The sequence below is a fragment of the Acomys russatus genome, chromosome 19 (assembly GCF_903995435.1).
Source record: "Acomys russatus chromosome 19, mAcoRus1.1, whole genome shotgun sequence".
Taxonomy (NCBI): domain Eukaryota; kingdom Metazoa; phylum Chordata; class Mammalia; order Rodentia; family Muridae; genus Acomys; species Acomys russatus.
In genome coordinates this window covers 14,837,432-14,860,600 of record NC_067155.1, presented here as the reverse complement: position 1 = coordinate 14,860,600, position 23,169 = coordinate 14,837,432, and the positions used below count along the sequence as shown (strand labels likewise).

General features: G+C 44.3%; 3 protein-coding genes across 4 annotated transcripts in view; 1 reads left to right on the top strand and 2 right to left on the bottom strand.

Moving 5' to 3' along the window:
- Positions 1–23,169, top strand: part of LOC127203712 (zinc finger protein 235-like) — a 301,721-nt gene that overhangs the window by 60,851 nt on the left and 217,701 nt on the right. The window lies entirely within an intron of this gene.
- LOC127203715 (zinc finger protein 235-like) overlaps positions 1–23,169 on the bottom strand; it is a 176,407-nt gene that overhangs the window by 13,874 nt on the left and 139,364 nt on the right. The window lies entirely within an intron of this gene.
- On the bottom strand, positions 11,155–16,141 carry LOC127202940 (zinc finger protein 45-like). Its single transcript, XM_051161784.1, has 5 exons — positions 16,075–16,141; positions 15,604–15,783; positions 14,496–14,591; positions 12,003–13,403; positions 11,155–11,498 (listed from the first exon to the last, which is right to left on the bottom strand). Exons 1-5 carry the CDS (start codon positions 16,139–16,141, stop codon positions 11,155–11,157), a joined length of 2,088 nt encoding a protein of 695 aa, XP_051017741.1.

Here is a 23,169-nt window from a genome sequence, read left to right as displayed (position 1 = left end):
ACCCATGCTACACCTACCATGGTGTTCTGGCAAGGGGCTCCTATTACGTGGAAACATTTGCCACCTTCTCCCAATAAGGTGATAGTACCGTATTATTTGGCTGTTGCAAAGCTGATTCATATAGGTGCTCACGTTCCGAACCTGCAGCCGTCTCCCATCCTCTCCGCCTGTATCTCTCTCTAGCATGCAGTGGCCGGTCTCCTCTCAGGATCTCTCCTCCCATGGATGTTCAATTAGAAACACCATAGCCTGGCTGGAGTCTCCGTCAGCCCATTTCCTGAATTCCAGACCCAGGATGGCTCTTCCACAATGTCCCATCTCAGTGGGGTATTGTTGGTGTTTCCAAGAGCCCACCAGGACTGCCTTTACCTGAGATAATGCCTACAATCCTTCCACGCATCCCCCTTTTCTTTTTAAAAAACAATTAAGAACTATGTACACAAATATACATATATACAGAAGCATCAGGTATCAAATGCATAACCCAGCCCTTTTATATTTGATAACCTTGGAGAAAGTATTTCACTATCTTATCAAAGAGAGACTTTTTCTATTGTCTAAAGTTTTTTTTAAAAATCTCTTCATTAGAAATTGTAATTATCAGCTGGGCATGGTGGCGCACGCTTTTAATCCCAGCACTCGGGAGGCAGAGGCAGGCGGATCGCTGTGAGTTCGAGGCCAGCCTGGTCTACAAAGTGAGTCCAGGATGACCAAGGCTACACAGAGAAACCCTGTCTCAAAAAACCAAAAAAAGAAAAAAAGAAAAAAGAAATGTAATTATCAATCCATAAATGTATTTTTAATTTATAAACTAAAGCTTTTAGTAACACTGAGGCTATTTAGTCTTTAATCTCATCAGAGACCCAAGAAGGGAATTTTATCTAATGTCGAAAAATCCCCGAAGGGAGACCCACCCTCACTCAAGCCTCGGGATCGCGCGCACCCAAAGACACACAAACAACCGTCTTGCTGTAAACACATGGGGCAGTTTATTGGCGGAGCTCCGGGTCGACACGAATCTCACGCAGGAGACAGAGGGATCGACCCAGAGGTCCAGGAGCTTGGGGTTTATATGGCCAAAGGTCGGGGGGAGCGGGAAGTTTTGGCGCGGCCACACACGATTGGTTGTTTCGAACATCAGCAAATTGTGTAAGCAGATCTGGGGTCAGGTCAGACTTAATCTCACGGGAACAGTCCTTGGTTCCTGTTTCTCTCGGAACCCGAGGGCGGATGTTTATTTGAGCTAACGAAACTTCTGCTTAAACTGAAACCAGAAACATTGTGTGTGGGCCTCAAGGGGGGATTAGGCAAACGCCATAAGATCAGATGAGGGGTCTTGGCTCATTACTCACTCGATCATGTCCGGTACCTGTTTCTCTCAGGAATTTGTCCTTGTGTCTCCTCCCTATCTTTTACAGCCAGCCGGTCCCTGGAACACTCAATAGGCCTTTGTCCCCTAGCTCCGCATTCTTTGTGACTTATCACCTGGGGCCTTGGGCTAGCATACCTGCTGACCTGCACTCTTAATGAGTCAGAGAGCTGAGAGCTCTGCTGTTCTGGTTGTTTTAATGCTAATTAAATTTTTTTCTTTCATTCCCCTCTTTTTCTACTGGATAATTCTAATCTTAGCATATCTGTTCTAATTTTTAAGTATTATTTTATTCTAAACTAAAAGATTCATACTCTGCCCTGTCGGGGTCTCTTATTGATTGGTATTGTTGTCTTAGTACCATCAGCTGAACAGCACTAATTCTATCTCTAATAAGAGCAAATAATCTATTTGCCACACGCAGGCCAAAAATTAAAATCAAACAAATCACTAACACTGGCCCAGCTAAAGCAGAAAATAGGGTAGTCATACCCCTGTTCGGGAGGGGCAAATTGGGAGAGCTTATGTCCGCGCTTGTGCGGGAGTTATGGTTGCCGCTGTCGCCATTACTGGGTGCGGGCGCGCCTTACATTAGGGTAGTCTTTTTCAGGATCCATTTATCTTGACTAGTCTCAGGAGGAGCCCCTTTCACATGTGAAGCATGGACCCAGGTGGGGATTCCCTCTACCTTAACGGTAGTTGGAGCCGTTAACAGTACCAGGTAGGGTCCTTTTTACCGTGGCTCGAGATTCCCAGCTCGGTGTCTCTGCAAAATATGATTTTTAAGAATGTGGATACCTGCCCCACCGTTGGGTGCCACTTGTTGTCTTTAAATTATTAATAGGGCCCAATAATTTTATTATTATTGCCTCAGTAAAATCCGCTAGCAATCAACCAAGACACAGACACTGTTTTGTATTAAGATAGCCTTCGTTAACCTGGGGCAGGGCAGACATTAATCCTCTAAACTACTTCCCATAGTGGGGCAGGTATCGGATCCCTGCTCCAATCCCATACCATCTGCTTCTACCAATTTCTTTCATGCTGCCTCCCATCCATAATCCCATATACTTGCTAATGTTCTTCATCTGGGCCAAATCCTCCATCCACGCCGGCCATGTGCTTCTCCTCCACTGTCTAACCCATGGCAGCCTCCTTTTCCTCTCTCCCCCTGAGTCCCCTCTTCTTCCCAAGATTCTCTCTGTCTCCAAGCCTGGGAACCTTAGCCACACCTACCTCATTTTCCCTGTCCCAGTGATGGATCTTTATTAATTAGTGTCAAAATACATCAGAGCAACCCCCAACAGAAAGCGTTGATTCCTTTCCCTGTCCCCATCATGGTTTAAGTACAAGGCACTAAGAAGAAAGGCAATTGTCAGGGTTAGCTGCCAGGGGAATGGGTGTCTTTATTTTAATTTTTTTTAGGGGGAAAATAGTTTTATTTCTTTTATGGTCTCATTCCCGCACGCCTATGGGACCTAGTTGCAGTGGTTAATGCAGCTAACGTTTTTGTTTGTTTGGGTGTTTTTTTTTTTTGTTTGTTTGTTTTGTTTTGTTTTTAGAATATGCTGTGACTTTGCTGTCAAGTGTAGATTCTCTACCCTTCCCTCCACCCTTACTTCTCTCCCCTCTCCCCCCCCCCCAAAAAAAAAGAAGAGGAAGAAGAAGAAGAAATAAAACTTGTCACAATTTTGTATGGCTTGAGTGAAAATTTATGAAATCTTAAGTTTTAGTGAAATATTTTTTTTCTCCAAAAAACAAAAGAAAAATGGTCAAATTGATTTTGAAAAATATTGAAGGTGAAAGAATCACAGATTCCAGTGAGGCATATAAAACTACTCTTTGGAAAAAATGATTTATTTATTTATGTATATAGTGTTTTCCCGGCACGTATACCTGCAGGCCAGAAGAAGGCACCAGATCTCATTATAGATGGTTCTGAGCCACCATGTGGTTGCTAGCAACTGAACTCAGAAGTTTGGAAGAGCAGCCAGTGCTCTAAACTGAGCCATCTCTTCAGCTCTGAGGGTTTTTTTTTTTTTTTTTTTTAAAGAACATGTCCGCTTACACAGTATCAGGCAAAACAACACACAAGTGCATCAGGAGACCCAGAGACCAGGAAAAGATGAATGCGTGGCTTTTTCATTCAAGTGTGACAGAAATTCAGTACTGAAAATGGAGCAAATTAGATTTCTATATGATCTCATACTTATGCAAAGTTAGCTGCAATGAATTAGCTGACGACAAACCTCAAAAAAGGAACACTAAACACAAAACACAACCCAAGCTCAGTGCCAGCCACAGGTCCAGCAAGTTACAACCACCTGTAACCACAACTCCATGAGGTCTGAGGACTGGCCTCTGTGCACCTGCACATGTATGTGTGTATGTACACTGAGACAGATATACATACATAATTTACAATTTTTGAAGCTTTCTGTAAAGTTTAGTGTCCTACTGTATAATCCAGCAAGATATATTTATTAATCCAAAAAGAGGTCGATTACATGTATATGAAATGCTTACAGTTGCTTTCTTCATAATCACAAAATCTGGAAATTTAAACATTTTTCAAGTCTTGAAAGAATAAGGAAATGTGGTATATCCACACAAAGGAATACTATTCAGCAAGAAAAAGGAAAGACAGGCCTAGAAAGGAAGCTTAGTGGTAGAACTTTTGCTTAATACAGGAAACTCTGGGCTCGATGCCTAGTTACCCTCCTCACAGAGAGACATAGACAAGATGGGTAAACTAAAGAATTGCACCAAGGGAAAACCTTAGCTTCAACAGGCCACATACTATAGGATTGCATTTACATCTTGGAAGAGGTAAAGTATTAGAAAGAAAACCGGTCACTGGTTGCTATGGTAACAATGGGGATTACAGAAAGGCTCAGGGCAGGGGAACAGGAGCTTTTCAAACTCTTTTGTTTTGTTTTGTTTTTCGAGACAGGGTTTCTCTGTGTAGCCTTGGCTATCCTGGACTCACTCTGTAGACCAGGCTGGCCTCGAACTATCAGCGATCCGCCTGCCTCTGCCTCTCGAGTGCTGGGATTAAAGGCGTGCGCAACCACGCCCGGCTTGCTTTTCAAACTCTTGATTGTGGTGGTTACCTGACAGCATTTTCCAAAACTCAGAATGATGTGGAAAAAAAATTACTGCGAATAAACTATCCATTTAAAGGTATTTTAAATGCTAGAGGTTTTCCTGGTTTGTTTAAGAGAATCTTTTATTGTGACTGAGTGTGGTGAACCCATTTAATCTCAGCACATGGGAGGCAGAATGTTTTCTCTTGAGTTGCAGGACAGTGAGAGAGACACTTTGAGACCCAGCCTCACGCACGATTTTTAAGTCATCTTCTCATTTTAGGGGTGGGGTGTGTGTGTGCCATGGTGCGCATACAGGAGGCCAGAGGACAGTTTAAGGCGGTCAGTTCTCTCTACCGTGCCAGTGCTGGAATTTAAGTCAGGTCACCTAGCAGCAAGTACCTCTCTTTACCCACTGAGCCAACCTCAGCAGACCTGTTTGATATTTTGAGACGAGGCCCACCTGTCGGGAGCCGTTTGTATAGGCTCTGTCTGTGTGCGTTGCTCTTTGTTCCAGCATAAGAATCACACAGATTGCCAAGACCGTGGTTAAGCAAGATGTTCTGCGAAGTGCACACTCAAGGTCTTCACACTATAAGAAGAAGCAGACTGTGGCCTCAAGGCCGAGAGTCTATAGAGCTTACACTGCTTTTCCCGTGGGAATGTCCGCGTTATCTCCTGAGAGCGACAGTCTGCTTCGTTTTCCCATGCCTGAGACGTGTATACATTGACCTGGCGAATGAGCTGAGGCATCTTGTGGTATTGACTGCAGGCCCTCTCGAGTCTATGCTGTGTTTCTGGCTATTTCTTGCCTCAGTTTCTTATTTCTGTTCTTTTATTTCTCAGCCTCACGCCTTGGTCACATGATCACATTCCTTTCTGCCCACTGGGAAAAGAAGGACGCCGAATTGAAGGGTCTTCTCCTTCTTCAGTATTGTTTAACTTCCCTAGGCACAGCCAATTAGCACAGGACAGGACGTTCAACTTAGGACACTAGATACCCTTTTGTTTCCTTATTGATAAGTACTTGCCAAGCTGGGACACACACACAGACACACACAGACACACACAGACACACACACACAGACACACACACACACACACACACACACACACACACACACACACACCGCGCTTTGGGAACAGTGGGAGAAGGACTTATAAAAAACAAAAATCTGCAAACCAGAACACAGGGTCGCTGCCGGATACGCCGGTGATGGTCGCAGCCCAGCTTGAGTTGTAACAAACATCCTTTGTGTTATTACATCAGTTTTGCCTCCGGGAGATTCTTGAGGTGCTCAAAACCGGCATAACCTTCTGGGGGCTCGTCTGGGATAACCCCAAAAGTCCCACAAAACCCCAAACTGGAGGGTCTAAACTCGGATGAGCCCAGCTGTCTCGGCCAAGCGTCAACTTCTTTGTGCCTTTGTTCCGTGTCCTCTAGTGAGCATTCAAAGCAGCCTCAGCTCGAAGCAGGCAGTTTGGCTGTGTACAGTTGCTGATAGACCCTGGGATACTGCCGCCACGAGAGGTCTGGGTGTTGCCCTGTACCCCGGGAGGGGATGACAGTGCACCCCAAGAGTTAAATGCTGAGTCCCAATGGGGGTGACAGTGCACCCCAAGAGCGTGAGGCTGATTCCCAAGACTGGTTGACTGGGGTCAAAATGAAGCCGGTTGCTCCTGTGGCAGGACAGCCACCACCTTTGCTCTACTTTTGGATTCTTTTTCACTTGCCTGGTGGAATTTGTTGCCTGGGTTTGTGTTTGTCTGGTTATCTGTGGTGATTATTCTTATTCGTTGGGATGAGACTAAGATGTACGCTATGAGACATGCCCCATCTAGACTCAATTCTGGCTCATTTCAAGGAAAGCCTGGTTACTGGATAGGCAGCTTCTGGTTAGGTATCTGGCGGAATGTAACAGAGCCTGCTGGCTTGTGGGACAGCCTGCGGTTCCGATTTTTTATTCATTTTGTGCACCGTACCGATACATTTCTGTTTGTGTGCTTTTGTGTGTGTGTGTGTGTGTGTGTGTGTGTGTGTGTGTGTGTGTGTGTGTGTGTGTTTGCTTGTAACTGTCTCAGTTCTGGAAATGGGCCAAGCCTCAGGTGCCATGATGGCCAGTGCTTTCCACTACCTGCTGAGAGCATGGCAGCTCCAGCCTAGTGCCCACTAATTCCACTTAACAAGCACCAGAAGAACAGAGGAACCACAGGGCTTTTAGAATACTGATGTTTGCAATTGGTGAAACCTTTTTCCAGTTTGCAGTCTGCAGCTCCTGCCTGTATCAGTTGGGTTCAACAGGTGACAGGGTGCTTTTTCCTTGAAGTTACAGCTAGAAAAAGTAAAAAAGTTCTGTCTATCTTAAATATATTAATTTATGTGGCCACTATATGTTTGATTTAACTTGTTTTACTTAAGTGTATAAACATTTATTGTGTTCTGTACACCCTGGTTATAAATTACTCGTCATTAGAGATGATTCAAGACTTTAACATCTGTAACAAAACGTTAACTTAAACTCGTAATTTAAAGGTGGAGCCATGTTAAACAACAAGGGACATAAGCCAACAGGTCTCCAAAGGTACTTTTAAATTAAGATTTTTATGTAATTCTTGTCCGGTATTTAAAACTAAACTTATAAAACATTGAAAACAATGCTTCTTTAATTAGTTATAATAGCTACACCTCTCGCCCATATAAATTGAGATATATGTACACATGGTTCTAAAGATACTTCTAAATTGAGACATAAATTTTTGGAGATGACAAGCTAGATAGGAAGGTATGTGTCTTCTGTAAATTATTTTAATGAATCCCATTTCCACCTTAAAATTAAAATGTATGTATAAAATTTGGAAATAAAAGTATCAAACTGTTGGGGTTAAACCTGACAGCTCTATATAAGATAGCCCTTTCTTTCTCTTCAGGAAAACTGTTGGATTGTATACTTTTCTTAAATATTTAAGGAAACAGGTTCCTTTTTTCTTGAAGCTCCTTTCAGGCTGCTTCTATCTCCTTCACCTTTGGAGTTAAAAAAAAAAAAAAAAAGTAAGTTGTAAAACTCTGGGTAGCTGCTTTATAATGTTTTCCAATTGTGTTACTCCCTTAAATGTATACCATACCTATGTAGGCTTTAACAATAAATAATAGATTATTAACAGAAGACAACAGATGTTTTAATTAAATGCTTTGCACATTCAAGATCTAAAGTGGGTAACATCAACAAGTAAATCATTGATGAGAGAGTTACAAGCAATATAGGGCTCATGCTAGCCTGAGACTCAAGGAATAATAACACCAAAAATATAACTACTAAAAAACATAAAAAGACACATGTGTGTTATTTATGTCACTTATAGTCAATGCAGATTACTTGTGACTTAACAAAAACTTCTGCAAATTGAGTTAAATAGGTAACAACACTGATAAATTTTCTTTTAAGAAAACTGTTGTGTTCTATAATAATATGCCATATGGGAGTCAAAAAATTTTCCAGCACCTATATTTAGACATCTTGATGCTGAAGTAAAGGAGATCCAATTTAATGGTTGTCATTTTATTATGGACAGTTAAAAATAATTGAGATGTGCAGATTATCGATTGCCTCATGACTGATTGTATTCTTAAAATATCTTTGACTGTGATTATGGTAATGAGTGATTGCCAGGATGGGATTTATTTGGCCTCCTATGTTTATTTCACAATTAAAGGTAAATAACTAAATTATTACACGTTGTTTAAGATAATTGAGAGATAAAAATTGATGGTCATCTGTCAGTAAAGAAAGGTTATATTTTGATTACAGCACACAATGTATCAATTCTTTTTGAAGTGTTGTATATATGTAAGTCTTAAAAATACTATGTGCAGCTGGGCGTGGTGGCGCACGCCTTTAATCCCAGCACTCGGGAGGCAGAGGCAGGCGGATCGCTGTGAGTTCGAGGCCAGCCTGGTCTACAAAGTGAGTCCAGGAGAGCCAAGGCTACACAGACAAACCCTGTCTCGAAAAACCAAAAAAAAAAAAAAAAAAAAATGCTATGTGCAATTCCAGTCCTTTTAAAAACTACTATCACAAACTGATTAAAATAATTAAAACTTATGGTTTCTTAATTAATTTGTCAATATATAGCTAGAAACAATTCAGATATACTAAAGTTAGAGAGATAAGGTCCTCTGAAACTTATCTGCAGATTATAGATCACAACATTCTGCTTTATATTTATAAGATGTAGTTCAGACCAGGTAAGTAAGACAGACAAGGATTGAGCTCAGATATGCTGGCCCTCAAGCTTGTCAGAGATCTGCTGAATATGGCATTAAATACATTTAGACAAGTTACGACAGGGAATCTCAACATCCTAGCGGTAACTCCCCGAAGTCTCTGAGAAGATTTTGACATGGCAGATGACTTCAACACTGACTTGTGGCATGCTGACACGAGCAAAGCTGCTGCCAATGGCTCACCTTCTACTAAAGCTCAATGGAAACTGTGAACAAACTGGACACCCGCAGAGTCACTGTCTCATGTTGCTGAAAATGAGGGGAGGTCAATCTCTTTCATGTTCTCCTTCCACAGAAACAGCCTCTCATCTTCTGTGCCTGATGGCCAGTCTCTGCCCGCAGTGCCATGTTACCACAGGAGACAAGTGGGCCAACCGTCTAGGTACCAGGATATGGCTACTCATCTCTGTCATTTTAATACATAATTTCGTCTAGGTTACAATTTATCCTGCTCAGGGCTTTGATTACATTGATGGCTGAGCTAATAGTAGCTTGACAGCTAGAGGACAATTAGTTCCACTGTTTGTACATTAGTCAGTTCACTAGCTAGATAAAAGTACTAGGTACTAGTTCTCTTCTCTTATTTAAAAAGGCAAACAGGCTCGCCTTGCTCACAGGCTTCATGTTAAATGGAAAACAGTTTTCAGTGTAACTACTGATCTTTCATTTGTATGACTGTACTCAGTATTCAACTGCCAGATACATAACTAGATTTCATATATATGTATATATGATCTTTATAATCTAATCTTTTATATTTTTAGACTTTATGTAAGATATATATATGTATATATATAATATGAAAGATCAAGTTACTAAGATCTAAAGTATTTAAAGGTCTAAGAAAGTGTTTAAAAGTTGATAAATACAAATTTTAAATAAAATATTTGAGGGTGTAAGGAAGTGTTAAACGTTTAGTAAGTGCAAGTTCCAAAGGTTAAAAAAAACATCTTAAAAGAAAATTTAAGATATACAAGCACAAACTATAGCGCCAAAGAAAATTTAAAGCATATAGAATGAAATCAATAGAGTTCTGATGACATGATGGAGCACTGAGTACTTATTGATAACAAACCCAAAAATTTAAATTCCCCCTGGTTGTCCTCTAAATAGCGACACAAGGGTGCTTCTCATCATGCTAAAAACATGTCTGTCCAATCTGTATATCAAGTATTCTAAACAGAAGTTCATATATTTATTGGGTCTCATAGGCATGAACAAACCTGCTCCTGTCTTATAATAGACACAATTTTAACTTCTGTACCTAGTCTGTATTTGTATCTGCAGATTATTGACCTGGCTAACAGATTCCATCCAGAACTACTGACCTGCTAGAAGCTAGTGTAAACCAGTCCCACAGATGGGACTAATCCCTGCCTCTTCAATTGGATCAGCTAAACAGATGCTTTTGATAAGTGCCCCATTACCGAGCCTTTGACTAGCTCTTCAGCCTTTCTAGGCCCCAATAAGAGCGCCCCTTAATGTCAGCAGAAAGAAATTACAAAAGAAAATAACTTCACCCATTGTCCCAGTACTTTATAAGCTAAAACGTTATGTCAAGGGCAGCTCTCTGACACGAGGAACGAATGGCCACAAGAAAATAACTTGTTGGTTCTGTTCAAACTTTGTGTCCCCTTATATCAAGCAAAGATCAGGTGTCCATCCATCTAATGGACGTAAGGAAAGATCCATGACTGGGCCTTTTGCTGTACTTGTCAGAGGAGGGAATGTGAGACCAAAGAATAGAACCACAGAATTAAAATCCATATCTCAGGGTCCCAGGGAGAAGGTGTGTAAGACACCACTGCAGGGAGACTTAAGCACAGCTGCGGGAAAGTTCCCCTAGCCCACGTCACATGGCCACATGCCTTTCTGCCCACCAGAAAGGACGACAGAACAAAGGGCCTTGCCCCACCTCACTACCGATTCGCTTACCTTGGCAACAGCCAACTAGCACAGGATAGGACACTCAGCTGAAATTCGAACTGGGCTCTCCCCTCAGCAAGAAGGTAAACAAAGAAAATCAAAAGAAAGTTGGAGCCCTGGTGCCCTTGGCACCTGTTTTGAAGCCCGTCACCTTAGAACACTAGACACTCTTCTGCATATTTACCGATTAGCTGGGAGGGAAGAGGACCTATAATAATAAAGCCCGCAAACCAGAACACGGGGTCGCTCCCGGATACCACTGCGCTAGTGATGGTTGCAGCCAAGCTCGAGTGGTATTAAAGATCCTTTGGGCTATTGCATCGGCTTTGCATCCTGGAGATTCCTGGGGTACTAGAAACTGGCATAACCATTTCAGGCTTGGAAAGTCTTTCCCACATTCAGCACACTGATAGGGTTTTTCACCCGTGTGAACCTTAATGTGAGTGTTAAAAATCAGAGCTACGGCTGAAGCTCTTCCCACAAGCATCGCATCAATAAGGCTTCTCCCCAGTGTGGCCCCTTTGATGATCCGGAAGATCCGAGGCCCGACAGAAGCCTTTCCCACACTCCTCACATTTGTTTGGGTTCTCTCCACTATGGCTTATCTGATGAGTCCGAAGGTGTGAGTCTACACTGAAGCCCCTGCCACAATCCTCACACTTGTAGGGTTTTTCTCCTGTGTGCACTCTAGAATGAACGTTAAGGTGTGAACTGTCGCTAAAGCCCTTTCCACATGTATCACCTTTGTATGGATTGTCTCTTGTATGGATTCTACAATGAGCATTAAGATTTGAACTCCGGCGGAAGCTCTTCCCACATGTGTTACATTTGTAGGGTTTCTCTCCAGTGTGGCCTCTCTGATGGGACAGAAGATTTGAGACCTGGCTGAAGGCTTTCCCACACTCCTCACACTTGTAGGGTTTTTCACCCGTGTGGACTCTGATGTGAGTGTTAAAATCAGAACTCCGGCTGAAGCTCTTCCCACAAGTATCACATTGATAAGGCTTCTTTCCAGTGTGGCCCCTCTGATGATCCAGAAGGTTTGAGGCTCGACAGAAGCCTTTCCCACACTCCACACATTTGTAGGGTTTCTCTCCGGTGTGGCTTATCTGATGAGCTTTAAGGTGTGAGGCTACACTGAAGCCTTTTCCACACTCCTCACACTTATAGGGCTTTTCTCCTGTGTGGACTCTACAATGAATTTTAAAGTGCGAACTGTAGCTAAAGCCCTTCCCACACGTATCACATATGTATGGATTCTCTCTTGTGTGGATTCTACAATGAACATTAAGATTTGAACTCCGGCGGAAGCTCTTCCCACATGTGTTACATTTGTAAGGTTTCTCTCCGGTGTGGCTTCTCTGATGGGCCAGAAGGTTTGTGGCCTGGATGAAGGCTTTTCCACATTCCCCACACTTATAGGGTTTTTCTCCTGTATGGATTCTCCAATGAACATTAAGATTTGAACTTCGGTGGAAGCTCTTCCCACATATGTTACATTTGTAGGGTTTCTCTCCAGTGTGGACTCTCTGATGGGCCAAAAGATTTGAGGCCTGTATGAAGGCTTTCCCACACTCCTCACACTTATAGGGTTTCTCTCCTGTGTGGATTCTACAATGAACGCTGAGACTTGAACTCCGGCGGAAGCTCTTCCCACATATTTTACATTTGTAGGGTTTCTCTCCAGTGTGGCCTCTCTGATGGGACAGAAGATTTGATGCCTGGCTAAAATCTTTCCCACACTCCTCACACTTGTAGGGTTTTTCACCTGTGTGGACCCTAATGTGAGTGTTAAAATCAGAACTCCGGCTGAAGCTCTTCCCACAAGTATCACATTGATAAGGCTTCTCTCCAGCGTGGCCCCTCTGATGATCCAGAAGATTTGAGGCCTGACAGAAGCTTTTCCCATATTCCTCACACTTACTGGGTTTTTCTCCTGTGTGGACTCTACAATGAATGTTAACATGTGAACTGTCCCTAAAACCCTTGCCACATGCATCGCCTTTGTATGGCTTCTCTCCTTTGTGGATTTGATGATGCGGGTGTAGTCGTGAAAACCCGGCAAAGTCCTTCCCAGTCTCTTCACAGTTATAAGGCTTCTCTCCAGCGTGGACTCTCTGGTGGACCTGGAGATGTGAGCTGTGGCTGAAGCTCTCTCCACACCCCTCACATTTATAAAGTTCCTCTCCTCTGTGACCTAACAAAACTGTCTGGCCATAGGAGCTTTTCCCAGTATCCCCACACTCCTCACATCCTTTTGAGTTTTCTCCAGTGGGGACACTCTGACGATACTGAAATAGTGGCCTTTGACTGAAATTTTTGAACAGACCGTCTGCCTTGTTCAATCCGTGTATATCGTGTATTCTCTGATGGGACTGAAGACTTGGGGACCGACAGGTGTTGTGACATTTTTCACACCTGTAGGGCTTCTCTCCTGTAATAACGTGAAGACGGTGGGCGCAACTGAAATCTTTCTCACGTGCCTCTCCTTCAGGGAGTTCCCTGTGGTCAGCCTGAGGAACGGAATTCTGACTGGAAACTTTACTCAGTTCCTCTCCTTCATAGCTCACATCTTCTTGTTTCAACGGAGAGCCAGTTCCTCCAGTGTTTACCGTGCAGTCCTGAGCCTTGGTTAACTCCCTCGTAACTTGTTGCCAGATTTGCGAGCAGAAAAGCTCGTCATGTGGCAGGTACCTCAATCCTTCCTGAAGAGGGTGCGTCTCCTGTAGATTCCTGTCTCCTAAAAGCATATAGAGAGTTCAGAGAGAGGTGGGGCGCGTGAACGACGTGTTGGCTGTGGGAAGGAGTGTAAGCTTTGTCGCAGGTGAAAGCAATCTTGGCAGGCTTTGCCCTTGGACACACCATGGATACTCCCTGAGATTAACCTTGAGATAGACTGGGTGGAGCCATCCTGGGCCTGGAATTCAGGAAGGAGACCTGGGGACTCCACCTGGGCTATTGTGTTTCTAATCGACCCTCAATGGGAGAGGGAGACCACTCCTTGCATGTGACAGACAGGCAAGCAGCGGGGGCAAAGAGAGGAGCAGCAGGGTCAGACAGGGCTTGAGCACACCTGCATCGGGAAGAGGATCAGCGAACAGACCAGATCAGCGCGCAGGCCAGAGACACCAAGGGACACCAAGGGAAAGGATACCGGAAGGCTCACTCTTTTTTCCCTTTAACCTTTTTTCCCCTCTTGTGTAAGCTAGTTGGGTTGTATAATAAAGTTTAGTTGTTAAGAAACAAAGCCAACAGTTGGCTGACACATTGCAGTTGTACAGTTGGCTGACACATTGCAGTTGTACAGTCAAGACCACAGCCTAAGGCTTCATTCACTGAACCTTCCTCTTAGCATGAGTGCCATGTCTTTTCACTGACATGCCCAGAAGCCAAGGCCAAGGTCACAGGCTCCCAAATTTATGTTACAAGACCCACTTAGTGTTCGACAGAGCATCATAAATGAGTGACACTGCAGTACGTGCACTCACCACACACAAAATGAACACAAGGTTTTAAAAAATAAATGTATAAAGTGACTGAGGAAGACAATTGTGATCTATGGCCTCCTCACACACACGCGCGCGTGCGCGTGTATGTGTGTGTGTGTGTGTGTATACACGTGCATGCATGTGTATACACACCCATAATGAACCATCCGGATGTGGAGGAATAGCGTGTTGTAACTCAGCTTTGAGGGAGTCACAGAGCAAAGGGAGACTGATGCTGAGGGCGGGATGGATTCTCGACAGTGGTACAAAACCTTGACTGACACACCAGCCCCAAAGTCATGCGTAGGTTACAGAGCAGGACATCCGAGTCACACTGTTCTCACCTGTAGATTCACCACTCCAGCTAGCCACGGTCAACATCCAGAACACGTCTTCTCTCTTGAGCTGGAGCAAAACCTCTGGAGTCACGCTCTGATGCCCTGTGAATTAACACACCCCAGATGAGCGTGTTCTAAAAATAGCATCCCACTGTACCTTCCTCAGCCGGTCAAATCTGTTCCTTCCTAAACTCATAATACAAGTGAGAGGAAGAAATACAATGTTTGAAAAGACCCAGGATATACAAACATAACCTTTAAGAAAATTGTTTTGACGAACACCAATTTTCATTCTCTCCTCTCCCTATTCCCTCAAACTGTTCCTGGCAATGTCCTAGACAGACGACCAATGGAATTTCGTTTCTGTCTGTTACATTTTTCTTGGTTCTCTCCATCCACCATGTGGACCCCTGGGACTGAGCTTTGGGCCATCAGTATTGGCTCCAGGTGCCATTAGCTGCTGACCACTTGATAGCTTCAACCCCATTTCATTTCATTTTAAAAGTATTTATTTTGATATTTTTTGACGTGTTTATGTCAGTGTATGTGTATGTGCATGTTAGTGCATGTGCCCACAGAGACCAGCAGAGGGTGGCAGATACCCTGGAGCTGGAGTCTGTTTGTTCGTTCTAAATTTAATTATACAGTATTCTGCTGGCATGTGTGCCTGCACATCAGAAGGGGGCACTAGATCTCATTGTAATGGTTGTGAGCCACCATGTGTTTGCTGGGAATTAAACTCAGGGCCTTTGGAAGAACAGGCAGTGCTCTTAACCTCCGAGCCATCTCTCCAGCCCAGGATCTGGAGTTAACAGGTATTTGTGAGCAACCTTCTGTGGGTGCCGGGAATGAAACCCTGGTCCTCTATAAGAGCAATTAAAGTCTTAAATGTTGAGCTATCTCTCCAGCTGCCTCAACTTACTTCAGCATCTGTAAGCAACACTCAGCATGCGCCACCAGGTGGTGAGATTGAGATTATCATTTGGGGAAGACAAAAATACATTACCATGCTTTAATTTTCACCTCATTTATCAAACTAGGATGGGTTTAACACTGTATCCCATGGTGACTAGAAAACTAGGAACCACTAGCTTCAACACATGTCTGCTCTCACCCAGTGACACCACATTCCTGAAGGTCTCCAGCATCACGTCACGGTACAGCTTCCTCTGGTCAGCATCCAGCAGCCCCAGCTCCTCCTCACTGAAGACCACGGCCACGTCCCTGAACGTCACCACCTCCTGTGACAGGAAACACTCAACTTTAACTTTGGTCTTCTGCAAGAACGATAGCTCTGAGGAATGTGGGAAAGAGTAATAGAAAGCAACTCCTGAGCTAAGAACCCACAGTCCTTGTTTCTATCTTGTTAACCCATTTTTTGCTTTTGCTCTCTTTACATTTCAGTTACTTCTCAGTTGTAGGGGGCTGTGTGGTGCACCTTGGAGTGTTCACCATCATCTCTAGCTTCTGTAAAATAAGCATCATTAGAATTGTCGAAGGTGGGGTGATAGAACTGTCTCCAAATGTTGCCTGGGGATGAAGTGAGCATGCTCTAGAAACACCATGGCCAATGAGGCGACATTACCTTTTCCATCTGGAAACTGGCCACTGCTGGACACCTGAGGGTCATTCAGCATCCCCAGATGAACCATGGTCATCCCAGATGAGGATCCACTCAAGCAAACCAGGAAGGCACCTCTGTGTCTGAAGCGTCCTGCACCCACCAAGTCACACAGCCACATGGCCTTGCATGCCGGCCATGTCCTTCTCCTCCATCTAACCCATGGTGGCCTTATCCTCCTCTCCCTTCAGGTCTCTCTCCTGGTCATTCTCTTTTTCCTCCTCATGATGGTCTTTCTCCTTCTCCTTCTTCTTCTTCTTCATCTTCTTCTTCTTCTCCTTCTTCTTCTTCTTCTCCTTCTTCTTCCCACAATTCCCCTCTCTCCTAGCCCCACCTATCTCCTTTGCCCTGCCAAGGTGGGATGGCTTTTTCTTAACCGAAAGGTGCGTCACAGAGACAGCAAACAGTAATTAGCATCAAAATACATCAGACCATCGCCCAACAGGAGAGAGCCACGAGTTGTCCTCTGACCTCCACATGCCCACCAGGCTGTGGCACATGTGTCCCTCTCAACAGCCACATCCACTCGACAGGTAAATCAGTAATGCGCGAAGAACAGGCAGCCCAACTCACCTTGACCTTGGTCATTGTCCTCCTGTGGAATGGCTGGGTCTTAGGAAGGTGCAAGGAGGGAAGAAGAAACAATCAAACAAACAAAAACAGAAAACCGTGAGCGTCTGCCTGTGCTTCATAAAGATGCTCTCCTTTCTCATGTCTGAATCTGACTGTCATACTGGGATAGTAGACAACGGGGGACAAGTCAGTGGTCGAGGAGCCAGGCTGTGTGACAGCCAGCTTTCCAAAGACACAAGGCTTTGTGGACTCACCAAGCTAAGAGGCGAGCCATGAAAGGCTTTCCCATGGAAACAGCGGCCACTGAATTAAGCCGCCAGCTCTGTGGATCACAGGTAGGCACATTTTTATACTCAGTGTAATTGGAATTTAAAAACTACAGGAACCATCACCACTGGACTGAAACAGCAGCTTGGTATGATGTCACACTCATGGTATGTCACACACCTGCAATTCTCACTCAGAAATGACTGAGGCAGGAGGATTGCTATCAGTTCAAGTTGGCCTGGATTATACAGTGAGACTCTTTCTCCAGCTGACGCCCTCCCCACACTCCTCACACAGGTACATTTTTTTTTCTCCAGTGTGAACTCTCTGGTGGGTTTGAAGGTATGAGCTCCAACTGAAGCCTTTCCCACACTGCTCACAATTATATGGTTTCTCTCCAGTGTGGACCTTCTGCTGGGTGGAAGGAAGAATCTCTTCTGGAACTGTTTCCCATACGCATCACACAGGTACAATTTTTTTTTCCAGGGTGGGTGCCTTTCTCAAAAGTCATTATAAAAGCTAGAAACATGCTATTGCGTAGCACATGCCTGCTAGCACACTGTTCCACAAAGGCTCCTCACACATACCTGCAAAGAAAAAGCTGCTGTGCAGGCTGGGTGCCAACACCTAAACCTCCGTGGTGCACATCCTCAGCTATAAGAAAGGCAGAGATGGGTGGTGGCCTTTAGTACCAGCATTCAGGAAGTAGGCTGATCTCTGAGTTTCAGGCCAACCTGGTCTCCCGAGTGGGTGCCAGGACTGCACAAAGAAACCCTGTGCCCAACAAACAAACAAACAAAAAGAACACTATGCTTTAAGAGGACACATACTTGGCTTGGATGTGCCTGGATATGCATTGTTAACAGAACACCCTTCCTCCCTTGAATCTGTAACCAGCCTAACGGAGGTCTAAATGGGAAAATGGGCAGTTGCCACTCTTCCTCCTTCCTTGGTCTATCACTGCAAAGGTAATGTGTGAAAAGAGACCCAGGAGATAGTGTCTACTTCAGTTTCTCCATCCAGCCTGCACTTGAATCAAGCCATCCTGAGAGCGTGCTGGGCTAGGAGCTGGGAACCCTGTTGTGTGAGCTATATCAGCTTGCAGGCTGTGACTCCTTTTTTTTATGAGGCAACAGCCCTGACATGAGTAACTCCATTTGGAATAGAAGTGCCAAGAAGGAATCTACATCGTGTTTGCTCCAACAGGCATGGCCAGGCAACTCGTTTGTGCTGTTAAAAGATAGACTAGACATTAGTCCTAGCGCTCAGGAGGCAGAGGCAGGCAGTTCTCTGTGAGTTCAAAGCCAACCTGGTCTACAGAGTGAGTTCCATAACAGCAAGGGATACACAGAGAGAGCCTATCCTCAAAAAAGATGGAGGTTGGGGAGAAAGAAAGAAAAAGAGGGAGGAAGAAAGGGGAGGGAGGGAAAGAGGGGGAGAGGGAGCGCAAGAGACCAAATCACACTGAAAACACCAAACATAAGCTCATCAACCTGACCAGAAGCTCATGTAACTCCTGCACCAAGGAACCCCAATGCGGCAGGCACACTACCCTGTACCCTGGTCACTTGTCAGGAGCCTTGTTCAGTGAAGGATTCCTGTCATTGTTCCCAGCTCCAGTCCAGCTAATCCTGCCTGTGAAGACCAGCTCAGGTCACACTAGCTCTTAAGTCCGCCCCTTGCCCTGCCCTGCCCCGCCCCCTGCCCTGCATGTCATCTGTGTCTTCTCCTGAAGGTCCATATGTAACCCTCTGCTGGGCTCTTCCGTGCACCTGTATCAGCTCTCTGCCTGCGATAGCCCGTGGGGGGGGGGGGGGGAGCAAGCCAAGTGGTCTGAGATTTATCATTAGTTATTAAGCTCGGAATAAAAGAGCCCGGGATTAATGACCAACTACCAAGCGAAATCGAGATTCCTTGGCAAGCTGCAGCCTATGAACTGACATACCTTGTGACTTTCTCATCGCTTACTAGATTTTGACATCGTGGAAAGCCACAACGTCTCCATCTACCCTTCTACATCACAGGCTTGCGACAAATCTCCACCCATCCCGGTTCCCTGAATTGAGTCTTAGACCTTTCAGGGCCAGGTCAGGTGGCACCTGCTACACCAATTTCCCAAATGACCCTATCAGCATGGCCCTCCGCACCCCAGCTCCAGACGACAGCAGTGAAGCAAGGCGTGATGGCCCACACCTGTCATCGCAGCACACCCAAGGCTGAGGCAGGAGGGTGACCAAGCCACACACTGAGACCCAGTCAGTGCAATGATCTCTGCGGGATGTAAGGAGGCTCACTGGCGGCCCGGAGCTTCCGCCTCGCCAGCCTGGAGCCGACTCCCCTGCGGCCGCCCGCCACCGACCCCGCAAACCTCCAGATCCAGGGATCAGTCGCGGAAGCTGCGGAAAGGAGGACACTCGCGGGAGAACAGGGGAGTAGATGCTAACTGAAACCACCTGGGAGTCCGGAAAGTCTCTCTTCAGCCTGCACAGAAGCACAGCAAGTCTCAGAGAACTTGAACTACACTTCCCAGAATGCTCCGGGTTTGCCTGCCTCTGCTGAAGCAAGCACAATGCTGAGAGTACCCGGACCACAGTTCCCAGAAGCCTCCACGTCAGCTCTCAGTAAGCCCCGCATTCTGGAAAGTCTAAGCTACTTTTCAGAGATTGGGTGAGGGAACCCATGAAGCACTCTAGTCTAGTGGAGTGTGCACGGGAGTCTAGCAGCTCTGCGGAGTGTGTTTGTGCCACGCAGCCCTTTCCCTGGTCCTCCGCGGAACTTTTCAGGTCCGCATTATGCAACCCAGATCGCCAAAGACCACTCAGGAGCCACTTGAGATGCAGGTTCATTCAGGCTTAAGCAGGGACTCTTCCCTGTCACCAAAGCAGCGGCTAAGGAAGGAGAATACGGGGCTTCAGACAAGGAAAGGCTTTCATCGCGGTTACAGTAGGCTGGGGAAATTCCGCTGGGGAGTGATAATCATTGGTTCGAGTTTCACTTACGTAATGGGGGGCGGGGTCTTACTTTCTTCTAATTGGCCGCAACCGGTCACAATGTACACATGGTCCCTTGTCACGTCTGGATTTGGGGCCATCTGGTCTTCAGGCCTTCCCAGACATTCTCTGATAGGCAGTTGCTAGGGAACAGCTGCTGAGGCCATCTTGTGGTTTTCTTTGAGACTGAAGTTCCTTTTCTTGGGAAACAGAAACTCAGGCTTAAGCTGCCTTAGTAAAAACCTAAGCGTTTCATAGAGTCCGCTAGACTTCTAACAGAACGGAGTCAGTCAGGCTCCACATTCCCTTGAAAATGGAGTTTCCTTGACAGAAGTGGGGTTACACAGGTCTGGCAACAACCTACTCTGCACTCACAGTGGTCCTCCTGCCTTAGCCATCTCCACTCTCGAGTTTTGGGCTAACACGTGTGCCCTGAGGCCAGGCTGCCTCCGAACTTGACACATCCAACAGGACCCTGGAAAATTAAAAGACTGACCTCATAGATGGTAATTTAGTCCTAGCATATTTCTTATATTCCTGAGTCCTACAAAGAAATTCATGCCCAGACAGCACTTCTGACACTTAGATGATGAAAGACTATCCAATGAGAATATACAATCTTCAAGAAATTCCCAGGTAATGACAGTTACCTCCCTAGTAGATAGTTTAGTGCAGTGTGCTTTTATGAGACTAAGTCGGATAAAGAATAAGCAAGACAGAATCTATGTAAATATAGTCCTAATGTACATTCCCTGCAGGAACCAAAGAGTATTTGGTTTGGAAACGGAAGTTAGAAAACTAGTGCTTAATTTAGCACACAAATGCACACACACACACACACACAAATGTGGGATACTTGTGTATAAACTAAAAAAACACCTGCAGAATCTCTGCTGAAAACTACACACCTCTGATGAAGGCAGCCTAAAGAGGACCAGGCAAATGATACCATGTAGCTTGCTTCAAGATGTCAACTGCCCAGAAATTAAGTTATATATTTAGTGATAGACATGGTGGAGCCATCCTGGGCCTGGAATTTAGGAAGGGGACCAAGGGACTCCGCCTGGACCACTGTGTTTCTAGTCGATCCTCAATGGGAGAGGGAGACTGCCCCTTGCACGTGAGAGAGAGGAAGGAGGGGAGGACAGAGAGGAGGAGCAGGTTCAGACCCGGCTTGAGCACAATTGGATCAGAAAGAGGATCAGCGAACAGGCCGGACCAAGGCACAGGCCAGAGACACCTAGAGACCCGTCCCATGGAACGGATACCGGAAGGTTCACTCTTGTTTCCCTTTAACCTTTTTTCCCTTTTGTGTAAGCTAGTTGAGTTGTATAATAAAGTTTAATTGTTAAGAAACAGAACCAACAGTTTACTTTCTCAGTACCCAGTGGCCCAGTAAGAAGATAACACTGGAAAGTGCTTCCCAAGGGAATGTTAAGTAGTCCAACTTTATGTCAATGTTTAGCACAACATGCTTCTAGACCAGAAATCACTCATAGGCAACTTTCTCAATCTATTATGTATCATTACAGTGGATGATATTTTGTTGGCTGATTCAGACACAGTTACTTAAGAGAAAATGTTTTCGGGAACACAAAGAACTCTCCCAAGTTTGGGGTTACTGATTGCTTCAGAAAAATACAAAGAGGAGATTCTGTTATCTTTTCGAGTCATAAAATAAGTCAACCAAAATTTTGCCCACAAAAGGTACAGATCCATAGGGACCAGTTGCAAACTCTTAATCATTAAAAAAAAAAAAAAAAAATTAATGGGAAATAGTTACTGGCTGATGCCTGCAATTAGACTTACCACTTATTAGTTAATTAATTTGTTTCAAACATTAAAAGGAGATTCAGATGTAAACAATCAAAGATGTTTAACAGCTAAAGCAGAAAAAGTGTTCACAGTGGTAGAAAAACACACCACGTGATACATTTTAGATCAAGATGCATATGTGGATCGAATTGATCGTAAATTTAGTAGTATTGTGGTTATTTTGCCTTCAACTGAAACTTCTGTGCTCATTATGCAAAGAGAAGATAGTATTATGGAATGGATTTCTCAGCAGATAAAGAAAGTAAGATAATTGAAGACTTACATAGAAAAGTTTTCTGGATTAATTATAAAAGGCGGATTAAGACGGCATCAACCAGGAACAGAGCAAGTTGAAATTGTGGTGTCTCTCACTAATGCTAAGTATATGTTATTGTGGGTAATCAATGAAGATTGGCAATGGCCTTGTTGTAACTATTTGGGAGAGATTAATAAACAATATCCTAAACGCAAGCGTTTACAGTTTTCAAATGGAACTGATTGGCTGGGCGGTGGTGGCCCACGTCTTTAATCCCAGCACTCGGGAGGCAGAGGCAGGTGGATGGCTGTGATTTCGAGGCCAGCCTGGTCTACAAAGCGAGTCCAGGACAGTCAAGGCTACACAGAGAGACCCTGTCTCGAAAAACAAAACAAACAAAAAACAAACAAAACAAAAAGGAACTGATTGGCTTCTTCTACATATTATAAAGGGAACACCAATTCCTCAAGCACTTACTGATGCAAATCAGTTGGGCATGACAAGTTATAAGTCACATAAACTAAGCAAGCTGTTGCAAAGCCCATATTCTTCAGTTCAGAAGTCGGAGGTGTATGAAATCCTTATGGTATATTTTGGTTCTCCCTAATCTCTTAATATAATCACCTATTCTCAATATGCAGAAAGAGTTGTTTTGTATATAGACACTGCTGAGCTTATTCCTGGTAACTCTGAATTAACTTTATTTATGCAATAACAACAGGCCATCAGAAGTATAAATATATATATATATATATATATATATATATATATATATATATATATATAATCATATTTGGTCTCATACAGCTTTGCAGGTCCATTGACACAAGGATATGAGGAAATTGACCAATTACTCAATTGTGTTAGAAGACTCAAAATATATAAAAAAGATCATGTTAGCTGTAAATGTTTAAAGGAAAAAAAAAAAAAAAAAAAAAGAAGAAGCTCTGTTTGGTCTCTGTATAACCAAATTCCATTGCCCCCTGGAAGTTGCCTTAGGGGTTCTAAAAGAAATGAAATATGGCAGATGGATGTGTTTCATTTTGCAGAAATTGGAAAACTGCAGTATGTACCCCATACCATTGATATTACTGCTTTGGGGTCTGAAAAAGCTATTCTGTAATTACACATTTATAGGAAACAATGGTAATTATGGGA